Below are 26,355 nucleotides of genomic sequence, written 5' to 3'. Positions count from 1 at the left end.
AATATCTTTAAAAAAATAGTCTTTATAGTTGGCCAGTCCTGTTTTTAGGATGACAAAGCTTTTATTTTATTTTTATTTTTGGTTAAGTTCATGTGTAATGACGGTACTTACACAGCAAGGATTTCATGATAATCTGGAAAAGACGTAATCATTTCTACCTGTTTTAGGTGGACCAAACAGAAATGTGACTGTGAATCAGACTGCTTCCTCGGGAGACTGGGGCTTGCCAAGCTCAAAGACGAGCAGAATGGAGCCTTTGAGTTCAAACTCCATGGGAAGACCAGGAGCGGATTACAACGCTTCTTTACCCAGACCTGCAGTGAGCGGCTCGATGCCCACGTTGCCCCTTCGGTCCGCTGGCATCCCAGGTGCGAGGCCGGCGTTGCCGCCACAGCAGCCGCCACAGCAGCAGATGCTTCAAATGCGTAAGCGTCCCCTTCGCCAAAAGAGAAAGTGAGATGACACGGGGCGGTGTTTGCTCTTGCCTTCTTTGAAAACGCATCCCCTCTTTTTCCTCCACCAGGGCCTGGTGAAATTCCGATGGGAATGGGGGTCAGTCCGTATGGCCAGGCAGCACCGTCCAACCAGCCAGGTTCCTGGCCAGATGGCATGTTGTCCGTGGAACAAGGCTCTCATGGGACTCAAAATAGGTGAGGCTTTATTATGTGACTCTGTAGAAGATGTTAGCATTGGATTATCTAGAATGCTCAGAGCACAGGAGCAAACCTGAAAGAGAATGAGAAAAACTCACTGTGACCGAGGTGCCTGGTTGCCACCTGGGCATTTCAGGGATGATGGTGAAAGTGCACCACAGCACTCTGTTTCTGTGAAACATTGTGTGTCTTCTGTTTTTGTTTAGCTTGATCAGTTACTCATTTGCATGAAAGAAGCCACCTGTCAGTGTCAGTTCTGTCTTTAGTTCTGTAATAGAGAAAAAATGGCTTGATCTGTTGGGGGGACAGTGGTGTAGCTTTGTGCGTTTATTAGCTTCAGTGCTTCTCTACCCAGTGGAGAACAAATAGCCTCACCACAGAATTTTTCCTGAGGCAGAATGAGTATCTAGGTCCATGCCCTTCTGATGTGTTGGAGGGCTATGGCACCTTATTGTGGGTAAATGGAATTTGTATTGTACTTGTTAACACGTGAGCTCTGTGGCCACGGGGAACAAAAAGTTATTTTGGCAGGTCCCAGGCTCAGTTTGCTGATGGTTGAACATTTGTGTTTTTTTCTTTTTTTCTGGTCCTTGGTGGGTTACTTCACCTTAACAAATATCATAACCGTGACCACCTCTGTTCTTGTATGATCTTGAGAATAGCACCCTGTTCCACCCCCCTCAACCTCTGCTGTCCCCTAAATGTGTAGGGATCTAGCAGTTACATTTGGTGGTGGGAGTGTGTGCTAGACATGTGTAAGCTAGATGTGGTAGCTGTGGATGGCCTGGTGGAAGCTTAAAATTGTGGGCCTTCAATTTCAGTTGGGGACATTTGCTCTTCTCTCTTAACCAACCAAGTTGGTTTATTGTTTCTACTTGTAATAATTAAGGTATTACTGTATATTAAAAACGTGTGTGGTTAGAGAGAGAGAGAGAGAGAGAGAGAGAGTGAGTGTGTGTGTGTGTGTGTGTGTGTGTGTGTGTGTGTGTGTGTGTGTCAGTCAGTAAGAGGAGAAGCACCACTGGCATTGATTGCAAGTCTCTGTTTAGGCCACTTCTTAGAAATTCCCTGGATGATCTTCTCGGGCCACCTTCTAACCTGGAAGGGCAGAGTGATGAACGAGCGTTGTTGGACCAGCTACACACTCTCTTGAGCAACACAGATGCCACAGGCTTGGAAGAAATTGACAGAGCTCTGGGCATCCCTGAACTTGTGAATCAAGTAGGTAGCATTAACATGGAAATGGAAGTGTGTATGTGCACACGTGTGTGCATACATTCATGAAGCCATGCACAAGAATGCCTGTATGTGTATCTTTCCGATCACTTGTGTTACCTCACTGTGTTCACGGAGAGTGATGATCGGAGTTCCTAACCCTCACAAGCACTGTGCTGTGGCCCACGTGGATGAAGGCACACATAGTGTGGACAAGCAAGTGGTGAAACAGATACAGAGCATGATTATTCTTTTAAATCTTTTTCAGTCTGTTGGGCAACAAAGGTGCTTGTTTTATTTATTTTTTTAAAGATTTGAGTAACCTGTATACCCACTGTGAATTTTGAACTCAAAACCCTAAGATCAGGAGTGTCATACTGAACCAACTAAGCCAGCCAGGTGCCCCAAAGATGTTTGTCTTAAATTGTATTTTGTTGATTGCAAGATAGAACGTATTTGATGTTTTTTTTATATGTATTTTAAAAATAGTTTTCTGATGGAGTTTTTCTTGTTATGCAACAGTACGTTATTTATGTAGGTTTACTTATTGATCTATTGATTCTTTCATTTAACAAATATTTACCTTCGATATGCCAGTTAGTGTTAGAGGTTGAGGGGAAGTAGTGAACAAACGAATTCCTGCTCCCGAAGCTCACATCCCATTGGACAGGCAAGCATCAGGCAAGGAGCCACCTGGATAGCAGCAGACACGGTAGGGTAGAGATTAGCAGGAAAGGCCTAGGAGACTAGGAGACTATCGTAAAAGAACCTTTTCTTGGGGTGTGGATGGGGTGTCCAGATTTTACTCTAAAAATGCCCTCTACCTGAGCTACCATTTGAAGGCTGTTAACTTGTCTCCTACGTTTAAATCGTTTTCCCAGTTTCTTTTCAGTGGGGACTTGTTTGTAGTTTTGTTCTTTAGTTTAAAAGTGTTTGTGTTTTCAAGTCCAGGATGATGAGATGAAGAATTACTGGGGACTCGAGTGAACGGTCAGGAAAGCTTTTTCTGGGGAGATGGCATGTAAGTTGATGTTTGAAGGGTGAGTCGGAGCCAGCTCAGAACACAGCAAGGGGAAGAATGTTCCATAAGGGGTATGGCTAACTCAGAGGTCCTCAGGCAGAAAAGGGCTTGGGGGTTCAACAAAGTGACTAAAAGTCCATGAGAGAGAGGGAGGGATTGCTGTAGGATGATGTTGGAGAGGAGAGGTCAGTGGAGGTTAGGTTCCACAAAGCCATCTTAAGGAGTCTTCCATTTTTCTGCTATATTGGGAAGCCATAAAAGATTTTAAGCAGGGTAGTGAAGAGATTTGCTGTTCTTTTTTGTTACTTCTAATTTTAATTTTTTTTAAGTTCATTTATTTTGAGGGGGAGAGAGAGAGTTGGGGGGGGAGGGGCAGAGAGAGGATGGGTACAGAAGATCCAAAGCAGGTTCTGTGTTGACAGCAGAGACCCCCATGTGGGGTCTCGAACTCATGAACCATGAGAACATGACCCGAGCCAAAGTCGGACACTTAACCGACTAAGCGGTCCAGGCACCCCTAATTGTTATTTTTGCCAAGTAATCTGTGTTTGTAACTTTGAAATGATACAGAAATATACTCTTTGAAGAATCATGCACATTTACCCTAGTCAGCGATAGTGAAACTCAGCTCTTTATTTTGGGAATGTTCTAAGTAATATGCTTGTGCAACTGTCCTTCATCAACTTCAATCTGTATCTGTTGATTTCCTGATAGGATAGTTGACTGTGCATTCATAGTCCCTTATCTGAGAACTTGGGGCTCAGGAATTTTTGGATTTAGAAAGATCAAGTGGTTGTGTATGTGCCACATACTCTGTGATGCCCCTGGTGGAGTTTTGAGCAATATTGTAGTTTTAGGCAGTAGCCGGTCATCATACATGCTAATATTTTTATAGCAAAATAGTCACACCAAATGAGACATCTAGAGATTATGTATTGCTTCATTAAGTTCAGATCAAGTTTTGCTATTAAATACATTTAGTGCAGATGAAAAATTGTGTTGCTTTTTTTAGAACTTTTTTTTTTTTTGGATTTTTTTTTGGAATTTCAGATAAATTGTGGATCTGTATTTACCTCCCCTTTCTCCACATCCATACGCATTACATAGTACTCCCAGAATAATTATGTCTTTTGTTGTTAAATAGGTGGTCAATATTTATATTAATTTGACTCCTTGCTGAGCCAGGTATAGTTTGTATAGGATTTTGGTTTTGGTTTGTCTGATTTTGAGTTAATTGCCCTTTTTTTGTTTGTTTGTTTTTGTTTTTGTTTATTTTGAGAGAGAGAGAGACAGAGACAGCATGAGTGGAGGAGGGGCGGAGAGAGAGAATCTCAAGCAGGCTCTGCACTGATTCGGGGCTCAAGTTCGTGAAACTGAGAGATCATGACCTGAGCCAAAACCAAGAGTCAGATGCTTAACCGACTGAGCCAGCCAGGTGCCCCAACTGCCTTCCTTTTTGATTTGCTTTGTTTTTACACATTTCTAATCCTTTCCAAATACTGCAGCGGAACTGTAGAATTTCTCTTAATTTTTTCTTCACGTATTCAGACACATTTTTAGGTAATTCTTCAGTTCCTTGTTTCCCTCTTGTGATTCTCTGTTGGTCTGCTTTACTCTGTCCTGAGAGGCAGGTCTAGACGCTTTTCTGTGTCAGATCTCCCAGCTCTGGTCCCAAGTGGTTTTCCCTCTTGCTTTATTCCTTTGTTTTGTTGAAACACAGTTTCTGTTAATTTCTCCACCCCCCCCTGCATGGGATAAAGTCTGAAAATATCTTTTATTCCACTCTCCTGCATTAAATTTTGGGTTGAAAATAATTTTTTCTTAGCATTCTGAAAGAATTGTTTGATAGCTTTCTGGCATCCATTGTTGCCATTGACTCATAGTCAGTCTGATTCCTGTTTTTATGTGTGATTAGTTTTTTCTGTTTGGAATTATTCAGGAACTTTTTCTCTGAAATTGCAGGAAGCCTTATCTTGGTATGGGCCTTGTTTCATTCATTCTGCTGTATATCAAGTGCACAGATAATCTTTTTGGTTTGGGGGCATTTTCTGTGTCCTGTCTTTTTTTTAACCAGTGAGTTTTGTTTTCAGTTCTTAATACACTAGTGTTTTCGTTTTTTTAAATATAATTTGTCAAATTGGCTAACGTACAGTGTGCCCTTGGTTTTGGGGGTAGATTCCCATGGTTCATCAGTTACTTACAACACCCAGTGCTCATCCCAACAAGCACTCTCCTCAGTGCTCATCACCCATTTTCCCCTCTCCCGCCCGCCCCTCCCCCCGCCCCTTCCCCCGCCATCCACCCTCAGTTTGTTCTCTGTATTTAAGAGTCTCTTGTGGTTTGCCTCCCTCCCTCTCTGTTTGGTGACTCGTGAGTTTTAATTGCATTTATTAGTAATGAGGCTGAACATTAGTAAAGCTTACAGACATGTCATTTGGTATCATTTCTTTAATAATTTTATCTCTTCTGTTTTTTTCTTCTTGGATGTTGATTGACATGTTGGGTATTACACTGAGGAGTCTCTGTTTTTTAATCTCTCTTTTTCTTGTCTCTGAGTAACGTTTTATTTGAGTCACTTTCATGTTGAAAGCTGTCTTCGTCAGATACCTGGTTGATCCTTGGCTGTCTTTTTATATTTAAGCATGATGTATTAAAAAGGATCAGTCGTCACTGAAAGTGGTTGGTCAGGGGCTGGCCCTTTTATTTCAGGACTCCCCAGGATTCAACAGGTAGAGCCATTGATGCATCTCCCCTCCTACTCCCACTTTACAGTTTTTCTCACCTGGGAATTTATTACCTGGTTGTATTTTGGGAACTAGGCTGGGGGTGCGAGTAGATGATACCATAGTATTAAGATATAAAATTATAAAAATAAAAATTTTACTAGAAATCATAAATAAGACTTCCTGTTTTCAGGCTCTGCCTACCCTTGCCCTCTGCTGTGCCTGGTGTCCCAGAACTGAGGTTGCCGAGGGAGTAGGTGGAAAGTACGGCCACGCAGCTGTGCGGAGTTGGGGGACAGGTGGAGGGCAGGGAGGTGGCTGCCCCCTGCTTTCTGCCCAGATTCCTCACCAGTCCCGTTTGAGCACTTTGCCTGAGCCTCTGCCGTCCCAGTGGAGCCTGTCGTTGGCTCGGTGTCTTATGTGTGTTTTTCTCCACAGACACGTTAGTGCCTACTTTCTCTCTCTCTCTCTCTCTCTCTCTCTCTCTCTCTCTCTCTCTCAATTTTCTAATGTTTTATTTATTTTTGAGAGAGAGAGAGAGAGGAAGAGAGAGAGAGAGTGTGAGACACAGAATCCGAAGCAGGCTCCAGGCTCTGAGCTGTCAGCACAGAGCCTGACTTGAGGCTCGAACCCACAAACCGCGAGATCATGACCTGAGCCAAAGTTGGACACTTACTGAGCCACCCAGGTGCCCCGGTGCCTACTCTCTTGAGTTGGTTACTCCTCTCTTTTCCTGTCTTGCAAATACCTGTTGAAATATTTTATCTCGTTGCCTTCCTTATTCTCATTGTTTTGTGGATAAATACTACCTTTTAAATTCTTCGCTGGTATTTTAGTAGAGTTAGCAAGAGAAAGGAGGTAAATATGCATGATCGATCCACGTTTCACTTACAGTGTGATTTACTTTATAGAAAGATATTTCAGATGGCTCTCTAGGGAGGGGAATTGGTATGAGGGGACAGAGTAGACACATAGATGTCAGTTACTACAAGAGTCCAAGAAAGTGTCTTAGAGAGGGTCACAGGTGTGGAATGGAAGAAGGGAAGGATGCATAATGTGTCCTGGAAGAAAACTGACAGGACTTGGTGGACCGTGCATGCACACATGTGCTTGGAAAGGGAAAGGGGGCACCTGGGTGGCTCAGTCGGCCGAGCGTCCGACTTTGGCTCAGGTAACGATCTCACAGTTCGTGAGTTCAAACCCTTCATCGGGCTTGCTGCTGTCAGTGCAGAGCCTGCTTCAGATCCTCTGTACCCCTCTCTCTATGCTCCTACCCTGCTCACGCTCTTTCTCCCAAAAATAAAACATTAAAAAAGGGGGGAGAATGTGAGGATTCCAGATTGCTGGCTTTAGTTCTGGGCAAATGGTGTTGTCATGTTGCCGTGAGGGAAGATTGGAGGAGAATTGGGTCCTTTGGGCGAGGGACTCTTTGGAACCACTACGTGTGTTTTCTACACGTGAAGTCTGAGATGCCTGAGACATCCAGGTAAAGATGTTAAGTAGCCATCTGCTTAAGCAGAATTAGAACTCGGAGACACTTGAGCCGGAGGCAAGTTCAGCAGTCGTCACTAGTAGATGAGACCAAAATAGAAAATGTAATGAGAAGAAAAAGGTCTGAGGACTGAACCCTGATGAACTCTTAACGTGCCTCCAAAGGGGAGATCAGGGGGGTAGGGAGATTGAAGGTGGTGTCACCGTCACAGTGGGGTGAAGTGTGTTTTGGGACGAGACTGTTGCCTGCATACTTGGCCTTCTGTGCCCGTGGATAGGACGGTAAAGGTGAATGCAGTATCTGACAGGCTCTTCTTGTCTTAGCGTGGCAGCTCTTCCCTCCTGCGGAATTCTTTTTTAGAACATTTTTTAATGTTTATTTTATTTTTGAGAGAGACAGAGACAGAGTGTGAGCTGGGGAGGGGCCGAGAGAGAGGGAGACACAGAATCCGAAGCAGGCTCCAGGCCCTGAGCTGTCAGCACAGAGCCCGACGTGGGGCTCAAGCTCATGACTCGAGATCATGACCTGAGCCGAAGTCGGATGCTTAACTGACTGAGCCATGCAGGCGCCCCTGGAATGTTTGTGTCACTGCTTTTTCTGTCAGCTGCTGGACTTTATTTTGGAGACATTTTTAGCATGCAGAGAGGTGATGCCGGCACATAGCAGGCACTTACAAATCCTGTTGAATGAATGGGTTTCTTAACAGTCCCTCCAGCCTGTTAAGGCCAACTAGTAGCGAATGACCACCTTTAGGTTTTGTGTGTGCAGCTAGCAATAGCCTCGGGGGATATGAGCTTCTGTTGATTTGCCCTGTCTCTACCAAAATCACTTCTAACCACTGTCAAAAACATTTTTGTACAAAATTGTGTGGGAATTAATTGATCCCTGTGGTTTTAATTAGTTTATTTTGTACTTGGCTTGGTCTGTGTTGGTACAGAAATGTGGTCTGGAACAAATAGTCTTTCTCCAGATACTTGAGTGTCCATGTGAGACTTTGAGCTAGGCACTAGGACACATCTGTGAAAAGATGGGTCATGATCTGGATTCTTACAGAACTTCAGACAAGAAACTTGATTTTGCCTTTGGAATTCTGTGACATCCTTGTTCGTATGCATTGACTTTATGTTTTACCTTCCTTGGAGCATTTGATTTCTGTCGCTTTCTCAGATGTACTTCATTGTTCATTTATGTGTTTAATGTTTTAGGGACAAGCTTTGGAGTCCAAACAGGATGCCTTCCAAGGCCAAGAAGCGGCAGTAATGATGGATCAGAAGGCGGCATTATATGGGCAGACGTATGCAGCACAGGGGCCTCCAATGCAAGGAGGCTTTAATCTTCAGGGACAATCACCATCTTTTAACTCCATGATGAATCAGATGAGCCAACAAGGCAGTTTTCCTCTGCAAGGAATGCACCCGCGGGCCAGTATCATGAGACCTCGGACAAACACCCCCAAGCAACTCCGAATGCAGCTTCAGCAGAGGCTGCAGGGCCAGCAGGTAACCAGCTGTCCCTTGTCAACTAAAAGTCCTTTTGTTTCGACTTCTCTGTAATGTTTTGTTTGTATAGATGTTCCTTGTTAGGGAGCGGTCCTGTGGGAGTTGGATAAGATTGTTCTGTTGTACAGGTTAAAAAGTAAAAAATGTCAGGATTGCCCTTGGGGGAGAAGAGTATTTCTTGATGGCTTCATTAGTTTTAGAGATAGATGATTTTTTTTTAAAGTTTATTCATTTTGAGAGAGTGAGAGTGAGTGGGGGGGTCGTGGGGGGCGGGGGCAGAGAGAAAGAGAGGGAATCCCAAGCAGGCTCTGTGTTGTCAGTGCAGAGAGCCTGATGCAAGGCTCAGACCCACAAATCATGAGATCGCGACCTGAGCTGAAATCAGGAGTCAGACGCTTGACTGACTGAGCCGACTAGGTGCCTTGAGGTAGATGATTTCTATTTTACTTATTTATTTATTTACTTACTTACTTATTTTGAGAGTGTTCATGCGCACATGTGCTCCCACACACACGTGCATATGCGCACACACACAGTGAGGGAGGGGCAAAGAGAGGGAGAGAGAGAATCCCGAGCAGCCGTGCTGTCAGTGCGGAGTCTGACGTGGGGCTTGATCTCAGGAACTGTGGGATCATGACCTGAGCCGAAATCAAGACTTGGACGCTCAGCTGAGCCGCCTACAAGCCCCATAATTTGCGCATTCTTTTTATGGAACCTCTGCTTTCTAGGTGTTTTGTGAAACTTGAGCTTCGTTAACATCCTAAGATAAGATTTCCCTTTTTTATTGTTTCCTTAATGCCCGACAAATCTTTTAAAATTTAATTACTTACATTGTTTGTGCTGAGTTAGTGAATGTGGCAGAACGGAACCATGTAAGCAGCTGAGTGAGTGAGTGTGGAGTCCAGCGAGCCACAGACTGTGCTAGTGCCTCCCCACTCCTAAAAGTCAGTGTGGGTACCCTGAGAAGCTGTGCTCATACGTGCATGGTATCATTTGACTTTTCACCCCTTCTTTCCTCTAAAAGTTACCTGGGAAAAGCTTAATAGAAGAGGAAGTTCATTCAGTATTAGTTTGAGCAAGTTAAAGCTATTTCCCTAATGACCTAAATAATTCTAGGGAAAAAATCTCACTTTATGAATCCTTCGAGTTTCTTTTGAAGATCGTCTTTTTTTTTTTTAATGTTTGTTTATTTTTGAGAAAGTGAGTGCCTGCGCAGAAGCGAGGGAGGCGCAGAGAGCGAGAGGAAGCACAGAATGTGAAGCAGACTTCAGGCTCTGATCTGTGGCTCGAACCCATGAACTGTGAGATCATGACCTCAGCCAAAGTCAGGGGCTTAACTGACTGAGCCACCCAGGTGCCCCAAAGATCGTCTTTAAGCTGCACAATTACACTTTTCCTTTTCCTCCTGATGCCAAGTAAAGCTTCAAATGCTTGCCAAGGACTTTTCAGCCTGAACTTTTTTGAACACAGGGCTTGAACTCACAACCCTGAGATCAAGACCTGAGCTGAGATCGAGTCAGACGCTTAGCCGACTGAGCCACCCAGGTGCCCCCCCACCCCTTTTTTTTAAGATTTTACATCTTTAAGTAATCTCTACACCCAACGTGGGGCTTGAATTTAGAACCCTGAGGTCGAGAGTTGCATGCTCCACTGACTGAGACAGCCAGGCCGCCCTCAGCCTGAACTTGTTTTGAAGTGTGGAAGCGTGCGGGTTCCGTGTAGATGTGACGTGACCAGGTTAACGGGTTGGAGGTGGCATCGTGACCTCTCCGGGTGGTGCCGAGGATTTGGAAAGCTGTTTGGGGCTCATCGACATAGTCCACTTCCATCCTAACCAGCCTGTCTCTCCCCAGTTTTTGAATCAGAGCCGTCAGGCACTGGAAATGAAAATGGAAAACCCCACTGCTGGGGGTGCTGCGGTGATGAGGCCCATGATGCAGCCCCAGGTAAATCCCCAGGTGAGAACAGACCTCTCCAAGTGTATTGCTGTGGGGCCTGCTCCACGATTGGCCCTCAGTAAACGTGTGTTACAGCAAGTTTCTGGTGTAAGAAATCATTCCACGATCTCCTCACACTCCCTCTTCCATTCTTCTGTCTTGCTGGTGATGAGGGAGAGTCAGGAGGAGAGGTTTTTTTTATTAAAACTGCTATTTTGTGTTTGCTAATTAATTCCCTTTGTGATCATTTGCTGTGTTGTGAAAACAGCTATCACTTACTTTTTAGGAATTCAGTAAATCTGGAAACTTCTCTCTGTTTCTGGGTTTTGAAACCACGTGCTCGCTGGGTAAAATCTGAGGTTATAAGAAGAAAATAAATAATACATAATCCTACTCTCAAGGATCACCTCTGAGATGACCTGTTTCCCATAGTGGGAAGGATGATGTTCAAGTTCTCTGTACCTCCAGCCCAAGGTGGAGACTGTTCTACGGTATTAATGTGCACGAGGCAGATGACCACCCGGAAGTCCTCTACTGTGGTTAGAAATTCTGTTCATAATTACTGTAGAGAAACAACCCACTGTGAAATGCCCAGTATTTACTGTCTTAAGCCTACTCGGAAGTACTTTGATGATAACACAGTTTGAGTAAGCTGAGTTAGGGTGCCCTCCGAAAAGATGAGTTTGCTTTTTGGAGATGTTCTCTTCCAGCTGATGGGGCCCAAATCAGCTCTTGGGTTCTGGGCTTGGACCATGTACCTCCGGACCCTCCAGACCGCTGCTCCTAACCCTCCGTCTCTCCCTTCAGAAGCTTTAAGGAGACTATACAGGCCCTTTCTGGGGTAGATTCCTGCTTACCGGAGGGTAACCCCATTCTTTTGGGGAGTGCTCTGTTGTGCCTCCCCTCCTCCTGCACTCTTACTGCTGCCTTTTTCCTTCTTGTAGTTTTATTTCATATTTTCTGAGAAGTTTGTCCTCACATTCTACCCTTCAGTGTTCTCTCACTTTGAGAAATGTTTTCTGTGTTAAAGCTTGACGACTCGCCTGAACAATTTCCAGGTCCCTGTTCTGCACCTCGTCGCCTCACCGGAACGCCTTTACCGTGATGAGAACCGTGCATTTTTCCTTTTTTGTGAAGAGAGGCATCGGGTGATTTTTCGCACCTAATGTATTGTGGTGGTACTACATGTATGGAATTGGCTGGTTCTGGCTCTGTGTAATTACATTCTCTTTTGGGGTATCAGCAGGGTTTTCTTAATGCCCAGATGGTTGCCCAGCGCAGCAGAGAGCTGCTCAGTCATCACTTCCGACAGCAGAGGGTGGCCATGATGATGCAGCAGCAGCAGCAGCAACAGCAGCAGCAGCAGCAGCAGCAAACCCAGGCCTTCAGCCCACCCCCCAACGTGACCGCTTCCCCCAGCATGGATGGGGTCTTGGCAGGGCCCGTGATGCCACAAGCCCCTCCCCAGCAGTTTCCATACCCGCCAAATTATGGTAAATTTGACAGCGAGAATGTCTTCCCCGGAGTGACATTACTAAGGTCATAAGAGTCATAGGTCTGTTGCATGTTAAACACAAAATCCTATTTACTCCCTCTGTTAGTCACAAGGAAGACAGAATTAACTAAAAACAACAGAACAAAGGATATGGTGACCGATGAGGCAGACAAGGGACAAGCAGAGGCCGGATCAGATGAAGAGTTTTGGTGATATTCTGAAGGCAGTGGGGAGTCACTGAATGTTAATAGACATGTTTGCACTGGGGAAAGAAAGGTCATCGGGCCTGTGAGGCATGTCCGTTAGAAGGCGAGAAGAGAGAGTGGAAGAAGGGAGGACAATTAGAGCCCCCAAACAAGAGATGATGGTCATGCAGCATCACAGAGGGGGTAGTCCAAATGGAGAGAACCTGATTCGTTGAAAGAAACACACCAGAATGTTTCTGGTGGTGCACAGGTGATTGTAATTGAGGTAGATGTTCTATCAGGGTTAAGCATTTTTATTTTTTTTCAGCTCCCCACGTCTTGATTTGGAAGAAAGACAACACCTCCCCCCCCCCCCCCCCCCCCCATATTTCCCATTGTGGTAGAACTCTACAGTCTGAGCCCTTGGTCATCCCCCCGCCTCTTATGTCCCAGTGTGGTAGAACCCTACAGTCTGAGCACTTGGCCACAAAGGAGTGATGGGTGGGCTTCTGGGTTCCTCTCCTTGGTGACTTGGGTGTATTAATTACAATAATACACATTACCTTTTCAGGTCAGTCTTTGAGAGAGACTAGGAACATGGTAGGAACGGGGATAGAGGTATCTTTTGGGGAAATCATATTTTCAGTGCACTCCTGCCAGCTTGGGACAGAGGGACAGTGATGTGAACAGCAGGAAGCGGCATCCCTTTCACACAGAAATGTCCATGAAGGAACAGCTCTTCAGGTGACCCAAATGCTTTCTGCAGTGAGCCCCTTCCTCCAGTCTTGGTGGGAAGCAAGAGGAACTGGCAGGCAGCATCCTGTGGCACTTTACATCTTGTCTGTCTTACGTTCCCCCACGTTTAGAAAAGAACATAAAGCTTCTACAGACAGTTGATACTCTAAGGAAGATACCATTTTAGCATTATAATTTCTGCTTTTTCTTCTTTTTTTTTTCTCGAGGGATGGGACAACAGCCAGATCCGGCTTTTGGGCGAGTGTCTAGTCCTCCCAATGCAATGATGCCCTCAAGAATGGGGCCCTCCCAGAATCCCATGATGCAGCACCCTCAGACCGCGCCCATGTATCAGTCCTCGGAAATAAAAGGCTGGCCATCAGGAAACCTGGCCAGGAACAGGTGAAAAACAGAGACTTTAAAAGCCATTCACATTCTAGTGCCCAGAAATTCAGGAAATTAACCTCTGCATTTTTCTGTGTGGATGGAGAGATCAAAAGGCCTGGGTTCATCTTAGAAAGTGTGGTATTTGGCTCATCCATTTTGAGGCTTCTTCCTCCCCTACGCATGCCTAGGAAGCTTTGATTGCACACAGCTGTGAAACCTAGAAGGCAGGCAGTCAGGGAATCTTCTCTCCCTCCTGTTCTCTGCTTAAGTACAGCAACATTTGACAGTTGTGATGGTCTCTGTGTGCATGTCTGGTGTTACTAGAATGAGCCAGGAGGTAATTTCACACTTCTTTTTACAGCTCCTTTCCCCAGCAGCCGTTTGCCCACCAGGGGAACCCCGCAGCATACGGTATGGTGCACATGAATGGCAGCAGTGGTCCCATGGGACAGGTGAACGTGAACCCCATGCCCATGTCTGGCATGCCCATGGGTCCTGATCAGGTATGGGGCTCTAGCCTGAACTTTTCTCAAAAAATTTTTCCTTTTCTCTTGAGAGAACCCAAACTTCAACTGTAATCTAAAGGTCCTCGGCAGATTTTTAACTTGGGCGTATAACTCAGAACTACAGTGGTTGAAAAAACTTGTGGTTTGAAGGCATTGGGCCATTAAATATGTTTTCGGTAATGTGAGATCTAAGGAATTGGAGTCAGCCAGAGTCAGGTTGCAGGCCATCATTATAGACCTGTGGATTCTTCTGTGTTGTGCAGAGCATATGTTTTACTCACGTGTCTTCTGGTTGCTAACAGAAATATTGCTGACACTTCTACACCTCCAAGGAAGTCACTGTAGAAATGACACTGCACTAGAACTATTGGAAGTAAAGAATCGTCCCACGCACCTGCCAGCTCTGAAGAGGGAACCAGCTTTGATCTCTGTGAAGGGTATTCCAAGTGATGTCATTGGAGCAGGACTGGGTTTGAAATTGAAGTGCGATGTCTACCTGTATTTTTCCTTCTTCTGTGTATCATGGGATTCAAAACAAATATTTTTTTGACATTCTGCCTCTTAGGGATGTGATTCTGGAGGTACGGAGTGTTACTGATCACAAAACTCTGCTGTGTCCCTTCTTTCTGCCTGTCAGTGTTTCAGATAAATGTGGGTGGGCTAGAGAACACTGGAGAAGTACGGCGAGATTAGGATGTCTGGTCTCTCTAGTGGCAGTAGCAGGTAAAGAGCACAGCCCCAGCCCTCACGTGTTCTTGTCGCTACCAGATACTCCGTGTTCCCACCCTCTGTCCTGAGAAGTTGGCTTGTCCTATAATGATTGTGTTGAGTTGCTCCAATCCTGTTCTTGGTTGTCCTGGACTTTTTCCTAAATAGGAATTTCCTCTGTCCCTAACGGCCCAGAATACTTCACCTCCAGGAACTGTCCTTGATGTCCTATGGTTTTGCAGAAGGGGAAATGACAGTATTTAATTGCAGCAGTAGCGGTTTTTTCACATGCTAATGTGCAGCTGAGTGCACTTTATTTAAAAAGTGATGGATACATGCAATATTCTGGAGGTCTTGAGGAATGGCGAACCACATTCCCGCCCGGTTTTTGTCTGAACGAATCGGTTGGACGAGAACTATGATTGTTTTGTCGTCGTCGAGAGTACCCGTGTCACCCTTTGCCTATATGGTAGAGCAATAATGCTTTTTGAAAATAAACTGCAGAAACCCAAGGCCAGGTACTGCATTCTGAATCAGAATTTTGCAGTGTTTCTGTGAATAGATTCTCTTTTGTAAATACGATCTTTAAGATATTGTATTATGTAAAATATGTATATACCTTTTTTGCAGGTCACGGCAACTCATTTTTACAGAGTTTGTGAAGCTAAATATTTAACATTGTTGACTTCAGTAAGCTCAGTGTGGTGAGGCTGCAAACAGAAGAGACAGCCCCTGAATTTTTTGGCCTGGGGGAGGGGGGGCAGTGGTCTGCAGCTCCCCCCCCCTCCCCGCCCCCCTAGTGTTAGATGGTTCCCTATCAGTCTCTTAATCTTAAATGCTTTCGAAAAACATCATTTGTTTAGATGTAGGCATTTTCAACTTGTCTTTTAAATTCCTCTACCAGAACTAAGCACTTTGTTAATTTTAGGGGAAAGGATAGATAGGGGGAAATAAACTTAAAAAAAAAAATCAAGAATTTTAAAAGATCAAGCGATTTAAAAAAGAATCTTGGATTTTAAGCGGTCCATAAATTAATAGCAATTCATAGTATTTTGTTTTTTAATCGAAATACGTTGCCTTTCATCGGTTGTAGGAGTTTCCGTAAGGTTTTGGTTGCTAGGACCCAAATGCCACATAGAGATCTCAGGGGTTGAACCCTTGATGTGTGGTTTCCGGTGTCTGCTTGGCTGTCTCATCACTGAGATGTGTTCTCGTCCCTGAGAACTAGAGGAGCGACACGGTGGTTCCTTAGGGAGCTCAGCCTTCAGGACAGCCAGGTCGTCGAGCTCCAGAGCTGGAGTCCAGCAGAGCGAGTCCCTTTGCACCCGCTGCCCCTGCCCCTTTTGTGCTGTTGTCAGGCTTTGACTCTTGTTTTAGTCCGTTGGGGATAGAGAAAAAGTCCATTTAATTCCTTCTATCTGGTTCACTTTATTAGCTTCAAATAGCTGAGTGAAATTGGGTTTTAGAAATGTCTTGTGAATTTCAAAGGTCTCTGCTAGCTTTGGTGTCAATTTCCTAGCAATAACTGAGAGCCAGTTCACTTTTATTTCATATGTGTTTAGGCGATTTTTCTAGGTGTCTCTGAAGGTAAGATCATTTCATTTCTTTGATTTCTGTGTAAGTAAAACCTGTATTTCCAGAACCACCAGTGGAATAGATTTGGGTTTTACACCGTCTCCCCCACCACCCGGTTAAAAATAAATCTAAGATTGTAAATCCATCAACTTCCATCATAGTGGCCTGTACTTTTTAGATAACACATTCTCCTGTTTGGAGACAGAGGCGTAGCTAAGAGTCTGTCTTAATAGTTACGGCCGTGTCAGGTGTCTGAACTTTTCTCGTTTAAGTCATGGGTGCGTGGGGAGAAACAGAATGGTGCTCTTACCTTTCTTCACTTTTAAAACGTAAAAAAAAAAAAAAAGTTTTTTGATTCTTTTCCTCAGTCCCAGCTCCAGGCTAACTGGAAGGCAGCACCCCTTTTATATGGGAAAAAAAGAAAGTTTATTATAAGTTTTTATATTTTCTACTTCTTCATTTTATTGGTGCAAACTTAAGAATTTGATCTTTCTTTTAATAGATGCTGTCTTTTGAAATAATTTGTTTTTATCTTTATTGCCCTTTTATCTTTTTTGGATAATTCTCTTTGTACTCTGGCTGCCTACCTCTCCTCACCCCTACCCCCCACTTTTTTAAACCTTGGAATCCGTTTCATCTGCTTTTAGAATGTGTGATATTTCCAGTACCTACTTTTTTGCTGAATCCAAAGATATATAAATATAAATATATATATATTTTATAAAGATCAAAACGATATAAAGGAGACACGTTTCTTCCTTTAAGAAAATAGAAATTCATTGTGAATGTTCATATTATGCCACTTTTCTAAATTGTGCATCTTGATGGAAAGGTGTAAATATCAATCACCAGGACTGCTTAGTTAATTGGTATTTAATATCTAGGTGAGTTGGGGGTGTGTGGGGGGGTAGTACAGAACATACGTGCTTGCCGTCTGGATGGACTGCCCGTTGTCCATATGCCTGTCTGGTTCCAGGAGTTTGATTCACAAGTGGGGGTATCACAGGCATGAAGCCTGTAGGGACAAAACCCTTGCTTCAGGAGGAACAGGAGTTGCTGTTCACCTCGGAGGCCAACTGTTTAACAATAACGAGCAAGGTGGTTTTTTTTTTTTTTCTTCTCTCTCTCTCTTGCCAATGTGTGGAATTTCAATGATGGAAAGGTCTTTCTGAGAGCAATATTTAAAATTCTCAGGAATTGACGTATAGTATTGAGAATGAATTTAGTTTCAATCAAGTTTACATTAAATGTTGGTTTTAAAAGTCTAAATCATTCTTTACACTGCAAAGAATACAGACCACATGGGATAACTTATGAGATGGACTGCTTTGCTGATCATTTCGGATGTCACTGTAAATAAAGGTTTCTATTTAAAATTGAAGCCCAAGGGCTTGTCTCTTTGTTTCTTTTTAAAGTCTCTATTCGATTCAAGGGGAAAAGAGAAGGTTAAAGAATCCTGTTTCAAATAATCGTAGCAGTCTAAGGTTAACAGAACTCTTGAAGCATGGAGCTGCCCTTCTCAAAGGTGAGCACTTCAGGGTCATTTCCACTGTCTGGTGAGAAGTATGTCACATTGGGTGGTGGCTGAAGAGGGTCCTGTTTCTCGCCCCTGGCCTCTGACCGCTACCTTCTCCGGGCTACACTAGCTGGTGCACAGAGAGGGGTTGGTTAGGGTGAATCGCTTTGCCGTCGATTAACATTTTTTAAAGAATGAGGTTCTAAAGCCAGTGTAATGCGACACTTACCTGTGAGGTCCCTGAAGTAGGGTCAATTGTCATTAATTTACGCCCATCTATTCCCCCTCTGAAAAACCCAAGGTGTCTCCTTTGAAAAAGGTGTTGACCGGTAGTATCTTGAATGCTTTTTTTAAAAAAACCAAACACACCAAAAAACTCCCAAGAACGGCCTTTTACAAAATGTCAAAGGTTACCTCTACCAACTGCTGGTCGTTGGCTGGGATTTTGAACATTGTATGACAATACTTAGACTACAAAATGTCTTTACAAACACAATTTTGTGAAAACCGGGGACATACATCGACTTCACTTCTTTTCAGTACTTTGAAAAACATCAGTTCTGGGATAGATAACAAAGAAATACTAGGAGAAACGGTATCTGGTCAGGAACAGAAATGTCCACAACGGCCGAGGGGTTTTCTTCACTGGCCGCAGAGCGTTTATTGACAGCACAACTCTGGAAAATTGCGTTTTCTTACTAGATTCCCCTAAGAGTTCCCACGCTGGTGGCATGTAAATAGTCACGTATGTACAGCGAAGTCCGTTTCTTCAGAGGCGACCTGGGTTGTGGTGCTAAATAAAAGTCCCTTCTTTTGTGCTGTTGACTCGGCCGTCAGCTCTGCACCACTCCCAGCGTCTGCAGGTTGCTCGTGTCCTGCTTTCTTTGTCTTCATCCTTCTTTGTGACAAACTAAAAGAGGAGGAGGGTTTAAAACAGGGTTTTTCTTCCCCCATGATTTAAAGAAACAAAAGAAAAACTCCAGTGACTTTCACCGTTGGGGGAAGTTTCCAAGAAAATCTCTTTTTCCCTCGTCAGCCTCTCAGAGAGGGTTAGTGGTGACCGTTTGATATGAAAATGCATTTTGTGCAGCTGGTGAGGTATAATCCAAAGCAAAAGCAGGGCAAAAACGGGCTTCCTGAAGTTAGCTACTCCCGACAGTTCTCTTCCAGAGTGTGCCGTGTTGACTGAAAGCAAGTCCTGTGAGCGCAGGCGGCCCGGCCAACGGCGCAGGCCCGCCTGAGACTGTCCGCGGTTTTCATCGTCTGTACGATCAGGTGGTGCCTCTGGTTTGGAGGCCCTCGTGTGCTGCTTAACCTTCCCAGCCTTCCCACAGCTGTCCCCTGTGGAACAAAGCAAACTCCTCTTAGCCTCTGATTAAGAAGCCCAGAGGCGGCATGACACAACGATCAGCCCTGAAGCCTAGAACCCTCTGCTTCAAGGATGCGGCTGCGGGGAGGACCCTTCGAGACCCTTCGAGACCCCTCAGAATGGGCTTGCTCCCACCCGGTCATCCAGACTTTTGGCTCTGGGCTCACATGCTGGTAAAGGCACTGAGGACGTTCAGATGTAGACCTGGCAAATGCTTAGCTGGCCCGTCGTCCTATTAAAGCTACAGAGGGGGGGTTATATGCATATAAAGGAAGAAGGAAAAAACAGACCAGAAGTTGCAAATGGCAGTGCACCAAGGGGGTCTGTTTGCCTGCCTGGCAACTTAACATCAAATGAATTGCCAATGTTAACAAAAAATCCTGACCCATAACTGTGTTTTTGGATTTTCATGATGAATTAGAGGGTTCAAGCCGCCTCCCATCGGTGCTGCTCCCCTTAGACTAGAGGTGACCTTTCTAGGCTGCCAGTCTCGGCCTTCTGGCGCCGGAGAGAGATGTCGTGGCCTGGATATTTCAGGTGCCCTCTAGTGAGGCCGCCCTGCTGCTGACATGGACCAGGGGACCCTTCTGCAGCCACAGCCTTGAAGACGTCGGGCAGGTCGGACATTTAAATGCTTCTCGACCTGTACGGACTCCCTGGAGTTTACCAAGCACAAGTTACTCTATGGAGAACAACAGTGTATGAAACACGGTACTAATCTGAAACACAGGAAGACTTCCTGCTCCCTTCTCATGACAGCAGCAGAGAGGGTTACGAAAGAAAGGGCATGCACCCAGAACGTGGCCCGGCAGACCAGCTCTCCACCGGGAAACTGGTTCCTCAACTCACAGCGATTTGGAAGAAGGTCTCTTCATTTCTGGCCACTTTCGACGCTGAAACTGCCTGTGTTTTTGGGTGTCAAAAGGAGAATGGGTGTTAGCCTCACCTAGGAAGACCGAGTTCCCCCTCCCTGTTGGGCGAACCAGGCCCCTGGCAGACCAGAGAGAGGGCAGGGCCTCAGCCGCACACGAGCCACAGAGGTTAGACCAGAGACGGGCCAGGATCGGGGAGACGTCCCAGGCGATAACAACAAAAACTGATACCTGTATTGTTCGTAGCTTCCGCCATCTTTAAGTCCTGAATGAGACAGAAATGAGCGAAACAGAAACATTAGGGCAAAGGTGGCACAAGCAATGACAAACTTTGTAACTGCCTCTTTTTAAAAACATTTTAGGCTTTTTGACGGCTAGTTGTTTTTTTTTTCTGATGTGGATAGCGACCCCCAGGCAGAGTGGCTGAATCCTGACGTGAGCTTGCCCTGAAACTTGTCGATTGCCTGTACTCTAATGTCCTAGCAGCTTTAGGACCCTCATGTATCTATTCATGACCTGGGTCACGGTGGGGGAGGCAGGTATGGGCAGGGACACCTATGTGACAGGGGACAGAAGGCCATGGGCCTGAGAGAGGGGATGGTGGGGAGAGCCTGGCTCTTGGCGCCCAGCGAGGTTTCTGGAGAATGAGCAGCGTGACCAGGTGTGTGGGTTTGGAATCAGTCGGCCTGGTCACTTTAACGGTGATGAGATAACGACCATACGACACCTAGCCCAGTGACTGGCACATGGCGATAAACGAGCGATCGGGCTTCTCGTAAACGCGGCCCTTGGTTGGTGGACCTTACTGATACGTCAGCTGCTGGGGAGGATTCACCAGGTCCACCCATCAGACTAGACGTGACCTCCTATCTCCCCACCCCGCAGCAGCCCCGCTCCCCACGGGCCCCGCTGCGGAGCGCCTGCTCACCCAGGTCCATGTTTCGAGTCCGGGGGTTACACTGCTTGTAACCCTTGCAGCTCCGCAGCTCCATGAGCTGCACGTGCAGCTGGTTGAGGACGTCCCTGTCCAGCGTGTTCACCGCGTTCATCAACTGGTGGGAACAAAAGGTCATCCACATGGTGAGTGCAGGGATCCCCTCGGCTTCCGCCAACCGGGGGACTTCCCTCGGGCGGCGGGGGGAGCTGAGGTGTGCTGGGATGGTGACCTTTATCCTGCAAGGGCTGGAGTTGGGCACAGTCCGGACTGCCTTGTGCCTGCAGCCCCTCCAGGCGCTCTCCACCCGCCGTGTGCTTCACTTTCCTGACCAGTGGCTCCAGGAGCTCACAGTTGCCCTGTGGCTCTAGACCTTCATTCACTGCCCCCCCCGCCCTGCCCCTCTCCTCTTGACTGTAGAGTGGCCACTTGGTGATGGGAGGGGGAAGGGGCCTGGGTCCTTGCCTCATCTGGGAGCTACTGATGAGGGACCTGCCGTGCTTTGACACCCCCTTTGTAAAACATGGGCACGACCCACCTAAGGAGAAAGACCGGGAGCCTGTATGGTAGTGACAACAAAGAACAAGAGCGTGGAGTTGCTGGCATTTAAAAATCAGGTTCCCTATAAAGCGACTGCAGGCTTTTCTTGAAACACAGATCGGACAGTACCGAGGCCACACTAGTGTGAAGGGCCCCGTGGGGACCGTGTGGTTCAGAAGGGACACGTGCAGTCCACTTGCCAGAGGCTTGTGGCTCCTTTTGTCTTACATGTTCTGGGCCACTTTGGTCACAGACGTGTTCCGGTGATTAAATACACGGAAACACTTAAGACGGTGCCCGTGAGCGCTGGCTGTGTCCCGTTATCCGTGTGGTCCCTGCAGGCGCCCAAGTGTGCAGGGTTTGGTCTGATCCTAGGGGCCCCCAAAGCCCTCCAGTTCTAGGGGTCTTCGACATAAAGCCTGTGTCATCACCCCCAGGTGCTTAAGTTAGAGGGGGAGGCTGTATAGGACCCAGATTACAGGGGCAGCAAGATGGAGGGAGAGGGCCCCAGTGTGCATCCAGTCCCTTCAGAACTCGCTTCTGCCTCAGGGACTCCGTGGGACTTGAAGATTCACCGTCACTTCCTCAGGGGGCCCAGCCCTGCAGCACCTGTGTGGCCCACGCCCCCCATGTCTCCAGCCTGTGAGGTCTGTACCTGGTAGGGGTCTGTGTTGAGATCGAAGTACTCAAGGAAGCCGGTTGCGAATTCGCAGAAGAGGAAATTGTGGGTCTCGTTGATGGTCCGCATGCACCAGTAGGTGTTGTTGTTGGCGCTGGTGCAGGCACAGAAGGGCCCCACTGCCAAGGGGAGGGACAGCGAGCCCAGAGTGAGCAATTCCCGCCTGGGACGGGCTCCCTCCCCGGGCCTCTTTCTGTCTGGATCTGGAGCCGCTGCTGTCAGGGAACCCACCCCGAGAGGCTCCGGGCTGGGGGCCAGCGGTCCCCATCCTGCCCCCGCCCGCCCGCTGGCTCACGTGTCCAGAGCGGTGCCGTCTGCCAGTGCTGGTTGTCGTGCGTGAAGCACGTGAGGCCCGGCATGCTGCACGTGTCGTTGTTCTGCAGTCGCTTGAGCAGCTTGCGAAGTTTCTTCTTGCGCTTCTGCTCCCGCAGCAGCCACACCTTGTCCTTCTCCTGCAGACCCTTCCTAGGGGCACACAGGGCCACACCCCTCACACCTCCCTCGACCCCCACCTGCAGCCTCCTGGGGGGCCGTGACCCTGAGCCTCTGTTCTTCCTGCCCAGAGCCGGATGCACAGCCAGCCGGGGAGGGGCCCCCAAGCGAACGACCCGAGACCGACCCACCGCTGATCTGAGGCCCCCTTGCTGCCTGCTCGGTGGGGGCTGCAGCACCCCCTCCAGCCGCGAGGGGGCGCCGGAGAGCCACTCTGGGAGTCCCGCCTCTTCCAGGGCTGTGCTGACCCCCCAGGAAGGGCCAGGACCTCTTCTGTTCGCTTTATTAGCTCCCCTGAGCCTTAAACCGCCCTTACCTGAAAGGATGCAGACTGGAGCCTTTGTGCTTGAGGCGGCCTTTGTGCTGGGTGTGGTAACTGTAACAGACCAGGGCAACTCGTGTGTGTGTGTGTGTGTGTGCGCGCGCGCGCGCAAACCGCGGTGCCCTGGGATCCCCGTCCCACTTTCTGGGGGCAGTGCTGGGGTGGGAATCATCCCTAGCGCGGCAGCTCCCTGGCTGGCTGGCTCCTTTCTGCAGATGCCAGCTGGGGCCCTGGCTGAAGGCCGCAGGCCAGGCTTGGAAGGTCAGGGTGGGTGTCAGTCGGCGGGGACTGGAAGCTGCGCCTGGCTCCCCATGGCTTCAGCCTTATCTCCAGGTTGGGGGGCCCCCCCCAGGCCCGCGCCCACCTCTTGCTGGCTCAGGGCCAGCCCCAGGGGAACCCGTGTTTTGCAAGCCTCTTCCGGAAGGTGGCAGAGACTGCGGATGTGCCGTGTGGCGCCGGCGCCACCGGCCACCTGTGGCGATTTCAATTGAAATAAGACCCCAAGCTCAGTTCCTCGGTTATACTGGCCATGTTTCAAGAGCTCAACAGCCACGTGTGGTTGGTGGCTGCCCTAGCGGACAGCACAGATGCAGCCCAGCCCATCATCACAGCAGTTCTGCTGGACGGTGACCCCCCCCCCCCCCCCCCCCCCCGGGCTGGGTTTCCCCGAGCTGGCACTGGGCACCTCAGGCCACGGGACTGTTCGGGAAGGGCAGTGGGCGGAGTCTCCTTCCCCTCCCTGAAGCCGGCCCCACACAGCGAGCGCGCTCCTCCGACCACAGCGCCTACGCCTGGCGTCTGGCTGGCCACCTGAGGGCGGTGGTCTCGGCCCAGGGGACGACGGGCACCTGAATTATTATTGATTTTTCCCCTTGCTCTGAGGGAGGAGATAGGGATCTAAAGATAATGCGAGGAGTCACAGAGGGGAGGCTGTGTGTCCCCAGGAGGGGTCCTGCAGGAGCACTAGGGGCCTTCCCGGGGTCTCTTTGCTACTCACCTGATTTTGTGACAGTCACATTCTTCTGGCCGCTTTTTCTTCAGGTGGCCTCGGACTTCCCTCAGGTTCTTAATTTTGTTCTGCAGGGTTTCGATCTGGGGCAGAGAGCAGGCAAGGGGGCCGTGAAACTCTGGGGGGCTGGGTGAGCAGGGACGGCCTGGTGGGGTCCCCGGCCACCGCCTGCACTTGTGGCTGCTGAGGGGTCCTTGGTCCCTTCCACCTGCTGAAGTGACCAGGCTCCCGAGAGCTGGCTGAGCCGGGAGGACCTGTCTCCCCCCCGGACTGGCGGAAGGGCTGAGGGTCGTGTGAGCATCTTTAAAGCAAGAAGGGGGGTGAGGTGAGCACGCTGCCCCCTTCCCGATGGTTCTGGGGAAGCGTCACTCCCGGGGCCCGGCCTCGCTGCCTCCCGGATGTGGCTGGTGGCCCTGCCGAGCTCGTGGTGGTGAGAAGGTGCCCCCTGCCCAGACCCCCCTCACCTCGTGGTCAATGTGCAGCTTGTGGTCTTTCCAGGCCTGCAGGGACTGGTACAGGCCCAGGTCGCACTGGACCGTGTCATTCTCGAGGATGTAGCACCTGCCCGGGAGAAGGGGTCACGTGTGCCACTGAGGGGGCCGAGCCAGGGGCCCGAGGTGGGGGCGTCCCTGCCAAGGCCCCTCCTGCCCCCTCCCCCCCCCTGCCCTCCGCCTGGACTCTCACCGGTGTGTGACTTTAATGGGGTTGGGGGCCGAGTAGTCCGGGAGGCCCCCCGTGCCGCTGAAGTCTCCGGGGTCCTTGTCCGGATCCTCAGGGGCCCCCGGCCAGTGCCGCTTGGTAAGGTTGCGGGACTGGGGTGCGTCGTCCAGGCCTCTGTGGTGTACCCCGCCATCCGCCTCGATGGCCACTGAGCGGACGGAGCGGTTCCGTGCGTAGCCGGTCTTGTACTCTGTGGGCGTCAGCGGGTGGCTGGGTGAGGGGGGCTGGGCAGGCTGGCTGGGCTCCCTGGGCCACGGACTATTGATCCGGAGGCTTGGAAAGGACCCCCGTGGGTTCAGTTGGGGAAACAAGGCTCGGGGCTAAGGAGGAAGAGGCTTGGGACAGTCCCCAGAAAGAGCTGAGCGTGGAGACACACGGCCTATCCGTGTGATGGGATGTTTGGCGACAGAGGAACACAGCCGTGATGCAAGCTACCGCATGGGTGGGTGTCATGCTCCGCGAACACGGCCACACGTGCGGGGTCCCGTGTCGTGTGGGCCTATTTGTTTGGAATGTCCAGAGTAGGTGAAGACATAGGCACCCAGAGCAAGTTAATGGCTGCCGTGGGATGGGGGGCAAGGCAGTAATGGGGTTCCCTTTCTGGGTGATGGAAGGTGTTGGAACTGGATCGAGGCAGTGATACGCCACCCTGTAAACGCTTCTGAGTCGTAGACTTTAACTTTGTAGACTTTACCAATTTTACAAACTTTTAAAACAACGGTAGTCTTTAAGTTTGTAAAAATGGTAAATTTTCCGGTGTGTGAACTTTACCTCAATTAAAAAAAAAAAAATAAATGAAAAGACAGGATGTGGATATGAAATCATTCAATGAGGAGACTGAATCGGTTACTCAGAAACTTCCCAATGAAGAGAAGTCCAGGGCCAGATGGCTTCACTGGTGACTTCTACCAAACATTTCAAGAAGAATTAATACCAGCCTTTCTCAAACTCTTCTAAGAAACCGAGGAGGAGGGAACACGTCCAAACTCATTTCACAGGCCACCATGACTCTGACACCAAAAACGGGCAAGGACGCCACAAGACAGGAGAATTTCAGGCCAGTTTCCCTCACGGACACAGATGCAGAACCTCTCAGCAAAAATATTAGCAAGCCGAATTCAATACTACATGGAAAGGATCATACACCGTGATAAAGTGGCCTATTACTCCCAGGATGCGAGGATGTTTCACCATCTGCCAATCAAGCCATGTGATACACTGCATTTAACAGAATGAGGGAGGAAAATCGTGTGATCATCTCAGTCGGTGCAGGAAAAGCATTTGACAAAACTCACCAGCCATTTAGGATAAAAAACTGATAAGGAGGAGGTTACCGGCCAAAATGTACAAAAACTTATACAACTCCATAACAAAAAACCAAAAACAATCTGATTAGAAAACGGACAGAGGACCTCAACTGACGTTTTTCCCAAGAAGACGTCCCGATGGCCAACAGGTGCCTAAAAAGGTTCTCGCCATCAGGGAAACGCAAGTCAAAACCACAAGGAGACACCGCTCTACACCTGTTTGAATGGCTATCAGGAAAAAGACCAGAAATAACAAGTATGGCGAGGATGTGGAGAAAAGGGAACCCTCGTGCACTGTCGGGGGGAATGTAAGTCGGTGCAGTCGCTGTGGAGCACAGTATGGGGAGTCCTCAAAAACTAAAAACAGAACTGCCATACGATCCAGCAATTCTGAGAGCTTTCTCGGAAGAAAACGAAAACACTAACACAGGAGATCAGTGCCCTCCTCTTTGCTGCATACTGTT

At 48.1% G+C, this 26,355-nt stretch overlaps 2 protein-coding genes across 15 annotated transcripts in view; one reads left to right on the top strand and one right to left on the bottom strand.

The window, feature by feature from the left end:
- Positions 1-17,512, top strand: part of NCOA3 (nuclear receptor coactivator 3) — a 139,836-nt gene extending 122,324 nt beyond the window's left edge. For 4 of the 13 annotated variants that reach the window (XM_047851749.1, XM_047851740.1, XM_047851741.1 and 1 more), the window contains 9 exons: positions 168-425; positions 524-650; positions 1,703-1,874; positions 8,310-8,603; positions 10,457-10,561; positions 11,784-12,033; positions 13,183-13,357; positions 13,704-13,845; positions 14,151-17,512. In XM_047851749.1, coding sequence (XP_047707705.1) covers positions 168-425; positions 524-650; positions 1,703-1,874; positions 8,310-8,603; positions 10,457-10,561; positions 11,784-12,033; positions 13,183-13,357; positions 13,704-13,845; positions 14,151-14,162 — 1,535 coding nt within the window. In that variant the 3' untranslated portion in view covers positions 14,163-17,512. Of the gene's footprint in view, positions 1-167; positions 426-523; positions 651-1,702; positions 1,875-8,309; positions 8,604-10,456; positions 12,034-13,182; positions 13,358-13,703; positions 13,846-14,150 lie in introns of those variants that run through there. The other 9 variants (XM_047851748.1, XM_047851747.1, XM_047851746.1 and 6 more) reach the window with 6 other exon arrangements.
- Positions 17,513-18,024: 512 nt separating this feature from the next.
- SULF2 (sulfatase 2) overlaps positions 18,025-26,355 on the bottom strand; it is a 120,765-nt gene continuing 112,434 nt past the window's right edge. For both annotated transcript variants that reach the window (XM_047851754.1, XM_047851755.1), the window contains exons 12-21: positions 24,549-24,774; positions 24,329-24,425; positions 23,853-23,947; positions 22,850-22,909; positions 22,337-22,506; positions 22,018-22,160; positions 20,817-20,940; positions 20,120-20,153; positions 19,866-19,919; positions 18,025-18,988 (exon numbers count right to left, since the gene is read on the bottom strand). In XM_047851754.1, coding sequence (XP_047707710.1) covers positions 18,958-18,988; positions 19,866-19,919; positions 20,120-20,153; positions 20,817-20,940; positions 22,018-22,160; positions 22,337-22,506; positions 22,850-22,909; positions 23,853-23,947; positions 24,329-24,425; positions 24,549-24,774 — 1,034 coding nt within the window. In that variant the 3' untranslated portion in view covers positions 18,025-18,957. The remainder of the gene's footprint in view (positions 18,989-19,865; positions 19,920-20,119; positions 20,154-20,816; positions 20,941-22,017; positions 22,161-22,336; positions 22,507-22,849; positions 22,910-23,852; positions 23,948-24,328; positions 24,426-24,548; positions 24,775-26,355) is intronic.

Source organism: Prionailurus viverrinus, chromosome A3, assembly GCF_022837055.1.
Source record: "Prionailurus viverrinus isolate Anna chromosome A3, UM_Priviv_1.0, whole genome shotgun sequence".
NCBI lineage: Eukaryota > Metazoa > Chordata > Mammalia > Carnivora > Felidae > Prionailurus > Prionailurus viverrinus.
This window is presented reverse-complemented; position numbering and strand designations above follow the sequence as displayed.